Source organism: Lygodium microphyllum, chromosome 11 (assembly GCF_053477565.2).
Source record: "Lygodium microphyllum isolate KBCC chromosome 11, Lygodium_microphyllum_v1.1.10, whole genome shotgun sequence".
Lineage (NCBI taxonomy): Eukaryota > Viridiplantae > Streptophyta > Polypodiopsida > Schizaeales > Lygodiaceae > Lygodium > Lygodium microphyllum.
In genome coordinates this window covers 89,953,608-89,959,607 of record NC_141145.1, presented here as the reverse complement: position 1 = coordinate 89,959,607, position 6,000 = coordinate 89,953,608, and the positions used below count along the sequence as shown (strand labels likewise).

Sequence of the window (6,000 nt, the reverse complement as noted above, 5' to 3'; positions counted from 1 at the left end):
TAAAAAATTAACTCTATCAACCAACTCGGCACAAACCATTCTATCATAGTGACATGCTTCAAAAGGTTTGAAAGATTGCTCTAAAATTAGCAAAGTACGAGAATATGGTAGTCCCCTCATTTGGAATTCAATCACGGTGACATAGCTTGCAACCTTTTCAAAGAGGTCTTTTCGCAACAACATGTACATCAAATTAGCAAGTTTTTTGTGAAACACGATATACATAGCACCTTCATGAAAGTAAAATTAAAAAAACTATCTTCCATGCCCATGCAAATGGCTTCAAGTGAGCAAGCATCGAGGAGATGATGTTGTGGCTATTTTGATTAACTCTACTGAATCCACTGCATTCAATGGAGTTGAAAGCACTATGTCTAGAACATCTCCCATGGCTCCGCTTTGTTCCATGACCACACCAAATCTTCAAGAGAATGTAAGAATCACACAATAAACAAATCTCAAAGCTATTCAAGACATAAGTGACAGACACACTCGTAACCTGAAGAAGGCTAGCTAAGCATTACCCAAAGGCCTTGCTAATGGATGTCCATTCATCTACATCTGTACAAATATATATTATTGAGGGAAAAGAATGTGCCCAACGGGAAGGTGTCAAAGTCTCAAAACTGCAAGAAGGTTATTTAGCACCCATTTGATAAACAATTTAATGGTTCATGACCTGCCATTGATGAGTATATCTGCAATAAGAATATCCCACAGGACTACATTTTGAGCAACAAGCATCATCCCCCAAAAGGCCCTAGCCAATTAACAAAACAAAACAAATAGAAGGCACAATAGCCAATACAAGCATGTGCTCATGATTGACTTCAAAGCAGGAATGCCACAAACCCATGGATGTGTCATTACCTACCTCCAGAACACCTAAAGCCTCGATCATTTCAAAAGAAATGAGCATGAGTGACACAACAATATATTATCGAAGAATGCAATGGTAGAGCTTAAGCACACAACTTTTCAACAACGAATTTAATTGCAAATCTTGACCCCAATTTTCAAGTGCAACATCACTTTTTAACATAAAAACATGCTATGAAGTCATTTTTGTGTCCCAATACCTTTGAGATTCAACTATTTTATGTATTTAAACCAAGTAATGGAAGCACTTTAGTCAAATTGTATCCACCATGTTTGATTAAATGAAACTATTTATTGTCACATAAGCTTCAAAGTGGAAATGTTACAAACTCAAAAGGGCTATTTGCACAACTACCTTAGTCAAAAGAAACGACAGAGCATTAGTACATGAAAGTACTTCGAGGTCACAACATTAGCAATCGACAGAGACAAAGGGAAGAATGGACTATTAAAATGGCTTTAAAATAGTTTTATAATCTGCAAGAGTTAGGCAATTTGCTTCAAAATGGGAATTTTCATCAAAAACTCAGTTTACATGTCGTGCAAAGACTATGTATATCAAGCGAACTATGACGATGAGTCTACACAATGATTTATTTGTGTTAACATTGCTGAAAATCTATTAAGATAAACTTTCAAAGAAGTAAGTTGCATATCAAGAGCAATGTTCTCCGGTGCAACCAAACTCTCATTCTTGTGGGCAATCAACTCACACACTCCATCCTCTATATGACCTATACTGTTAATAATGTATTTCAGCTTCTTTTCCTAATCATCCAAAGATCTAGAACATGGCCACCAATTTTTCTAGATGTGTTCATAAATGTTACCTATATAACCCCTAATCTCTTCAAACTTGTAGTGTAACATTAGTTCATCAACAAGGTTTTCTTCATACTTATTTTCCAATATTCTCTCAATCCTTTGCGAACAGTCACCAATGTTCTTGCCAAGAGAAATCAAAGCTTTTTAATGCCAAGACAATGTCTTCACTTGCTTTTCAATCCCATCCAAGCGACAAATAGTCCTCAAGAAACCACTAGAACTATTGTGCCCTCTAATATGCTTGAGCGCACAACAAATTACCTTCTTCCTTATGAAGTCTTTCATTTCGTGCACAACATTTTCTACGGACACATTCTTGTTTGCTGAAAAAGCCTCCATATTGGACAAAAACGCATAGTAACCTTAAGAGATATATAAACCATTCTCTCTTTCTCTCTACCTAACTAACTAACTTACTAACTAAGTAACTAATGTAACCAACATGATCAGCCTACTCTATTGCACTAAGAAGAATAAAGGAGGGGTGAGAGAGAGAGAGAGAGAGAGAGAGAGAGAGAGAGAGAGAGAGAGGAAGAAGAAGAAGAAGAAGAAGAAGAAGAAGACGAAGAGAGGTGAGAAGGGAGAGAGAGAGAGAGAGAAGAAGAAGAAGAAGAGAGAGGTGAGAAGGGAGAGACAGAGAGAGGCGAATAAGGGAAGAGAGAGAGAGAAGAAGAAGAAAAAGAAGAGAGGTGAGAAGGGAGAGAGAGAGAGAGAAGGAGAAGAAGAAGAGAGAGAGAACAAAATGCAAAATTCATGGCTCTTATGGACAATTGAACCCCAAGAGTCCTTGCATAGAAAAGGGTAAATGTACTAAAGACTACGCTCCAAAATTAGTAGGCATGACAATGATTGATAGTTCAGGCTATTCTATCTATCGAAGGCGAGATAATGAAAACACAATGATCACAGATGGTAATGTTATTGGTAACCAATGAGTTATTCCATATAATCCTTTCCTGAGCAAGAAGTATAATGCACACATAAATATGGAGTTATGCTCGACAGTGGCGGCTATTAAGTATTTGTTTAAGTATGTGTACAAGGGGCATGACCATGCAACCATAAAGTTTTCTACCAGGATTGATTTAGCACAAAATAGTGGCAGTGTTCATGAGGTGGACGAGACCTAGAGTTATTTGGATGCACAATATGTTTTTAAATTTAAGGTATGTTGACAGATCTATGATTACCCATTGCACAATGATGGCCTGAATACAACAGTTGCAAATGCACATGTCTGGTGAGAACTATGTTATGTTTCGAGATGCAGATAATATATTGGATATTGTGCAAAATGAAGACCTCCAAAAAACTACTCTTACTGAATGGTTTGGTGCAATTGCATTCATCCGGAGGCTAGAACTATCCGCTATCAAGATTTTCCAATGTACTGGGTGTAGAATGCATGACATAAGATGTAGACAAGGAGGAAGCATAGAAATACATGTGGTCGAATGTATTTTGTGGCACATACTTGTGGTGAGCTTTACCATTTGTGGATGATTTTAACAGGGTGTCGGGGGTGTACTTTTTTTGAAGATCTACATACTGTTGACAATATGGTCTATGATACTTTTAGGGATGCTTGCATTGCAAGGGGTATGTTGGAGAGTGATGATGAGTATGCTATGTGCTTGGAAGAAGCTATCTTCATGCAAACCAAACTTCACACTTTGGTTTGTTGCAATTTTGATCTTTTGTGAGCTAGCTTGGCTTAGCCAGTTATGGGAAATATTTTTGTGTCAATGGTAGAGGATATGTTACATAGATTACAACTACAATGCGTGTACGTCTCTCCTGGTGTTCTACAACATGAGGCATCTAATATTGCTTTATTACATCTCCAAGACCTTTTATGCCATACAGGGTGAAGACTTTCTTATAAATGAGAGAGAGAGAGAGAGAGAGAGAGAGAGAGAGAGAGAGAGAGAGAGTAAAATAAAGCAAAAGGTGGAGAGAGAAAAAAATACATAGAGAGAATTGGGAGGGAAGAGAGAGGGAGGGGAAAATAGGGGGGCACAAAGAGAGGAAGAGAGAGAGAGAAATGAAATAACTTAGAAACGAAGAGGGGAAAGAGGAGAGAGAAAAAATGGATTATTGAGTGAAGTTATCGTGCAGTACTTTGCTAATCGCTTTGTGCAGAGAGCTGCTGCGAAACGATCTAACGTTCCGTGCATGAGAAATGCACACACACACTATATATATATAAAGTTTCATAGAATGGGGAGACTACACTAATCAAGCAAATTGAAACCCACGTTTGCATGTATTTGGTATTTATATGTTGAGAATGAGGGATCGCGAGTTGCCCATGAGAAGAACATCTACAAAAACACACACCCTCGCTCACTAACACACTCCTCTCTCGATCTCTGTAGTCAACTTTCCGAATCCCTTGATCTCATCCAATACCACGGCTCCAATTATCATGGGGACGCACATTAAGCTCAAGCGCCCTGTGTCTTCCGTCCCCTGCTGCTGCTGCCTCTTCTTCTTCTTCTTCTGTCGGCTGTCATTGTGGCCTGCCTCTGTTCTGTGTGCCATTAATCCTATGGTTTGGGCAAATGTTACCGCCATCAATGAGAGGGGACCCTACTTGGGCTTGGTGGCTCCCAACACCTTTGAGATGTACCCTATCCTTCAACTTGGCATCTTGGCACTTGACACTTCCTACCCTACCATCGATGCTTCAGGTGAGTGCCCTCTCATCAGCCAGCAGACCCACAAGCGACACAAGTCATATGGCACGAGTGATGATGAGAACTCGGGACTGCTCTTCGTGGTGAGAGAGAGCAAGGCCCCAGAGCTCTCGACATGACTACATTGTAGATGTTAGAATGGCTACTCGGCCTTACTATTCAAAGACCCCAGCTTTATGCTGATGGCAGTGATGAATGGCGCCTGTAACATGTCAGGTTAACTAAGGCCCTTTCATTATGACAAACTGTCTTCATAGCGCTCATCAGTTTGTGTCATACGCAAAATTCGTGCATGCATACATAAGAATACTTACATACATAAATCCTGTGCATACATGTATGTCTCATATGTGCACCAATGTACACAAATACGTACACCTACCTACACGCTTATAGTAACCAGTGCATACATACAAATGCATGATATAGGAGCGCGTAAACATCAGAACACAGATATAAGGGCTTCACCTGAGTATGCATGTATGCTTGCAGGGAGGAGGTTTTACATCGGGGATATCGAGGGCCAGAGAGTGATCATGGTGATGACAGGGGAAGCAATGGTAACAATATGCTTATTATACCTCATGGTTCATATTTTATCAACAACTAAGTCTTTTTTCAGTCCCGACTACTAGGCTCAGAAACAGCCAATCTGTTCAATTGATGAACTTGGCAAATAACTTGAAATTAATGCAGTAAACAATCTACATACGTTTAGGTGGGGTTGAGTAGAAAAAGAAATCTGAATTCATTAAACCTTTCAGATGTTGGATTTCAGCTTAACGCAGGGATAACCACTCAGCTCCTGCTCACATACTTTGACGTAAGTGGGGTGCTTCATTTTGGCATTGCTGGGAATGCAAATGATGAGCTCAACATTGGGGATATCACTATCCCTCAGTACTGGGCACACACAGGTCTCTGGTACTGGCAGGTATCTGGCTGGCACTTCCTTCCAACAGATTTTGGTAACATATTTAAATATGCTATATGTGATTGCTCACATTAAGTAATGAGCTAACAGCTACATATTCATCTTCATGTTGACAACCGGTCACTATCCCCTCAGTGTGCTCAAGATTTGGATGGCACATTGAACCATTGAGCAGGGCTTAATGCAACTCAAAATGACCTTAACCACATTCTGATTGCATTGGCTCTCAGCAATGGCACTTGAGAGGAGTTATGTGAATTCTTTGTTGCAAGTGGAATGTGTGATTGTGTCCACAACTTGCAATCAATGATTATCGAGGTTGGTGAATATTTATGCTATACTATTAGAGCTATGTTAATGTTTTTCATGCAATGTGTAATGAAGCAAATTATTAACATGAGAGTTGAAGCCTATTCCAATTATAAACCTTGTAAATACTCAACCAAGAGAGATGAGAGCTTTAGGTTTTAGTATAAAAAGGCAAGAAGTGCTAATGTAGCATCATTCTTTGGCATTATCACAATTTTATCCTTCTTGTCTTTTCAATTTCTTGTACTTGGTTTGCAGCTCATGGCTACATTTCTTGTTGTGTGTAGCTTAGAATAATTTGATTTCCTGTTCATTTCCATTGTTAGATTAGTCTTTCTTTACATTGATATCAGA

At 39.2% G+C, this 6,000-nt stretch overlaps 1 protein-coding gene across 5 annotated transcripts in view; it reads left to right on the top strand.

Moving 5' to 3' along the window:
- Positions 1 to 4,004: 4,004 nt before the first annotated feature.
- LOC148029064 (bark storage protein A-like) overlaps positions 4,005 to 6,000 on the top strand; it is a 31,980-nt gene continuing 29,984 nt past the window's right edge. For 4 of the 5 annotated variants that reach the window (XM_087687818.1, XM_087687821.1, XM_087687817.1 and 1 more), the window contains exons 1-3: positions 4,005 to 4,397; positions 4,896 to 4,963; positions 5,182 to 5,337. In XM_087687818.1, coding sequence (XP_087543944.1) covers positions 4,133 to 4,397; positions 4,896 to 4,963; positions 5,182 to 5,337 — 489 coding nt within the window. In that variant the 5' untranslated portion in view covers positions 4,005 to 4,132. The remainder of the gene's footprint in view (positions 4,398 to 4,895; positions 4,964 to 5,181; positions 5,338 to 6,000) is intronic. The other variant, XM_087687819.1, reaches the window with a different exon arrangement.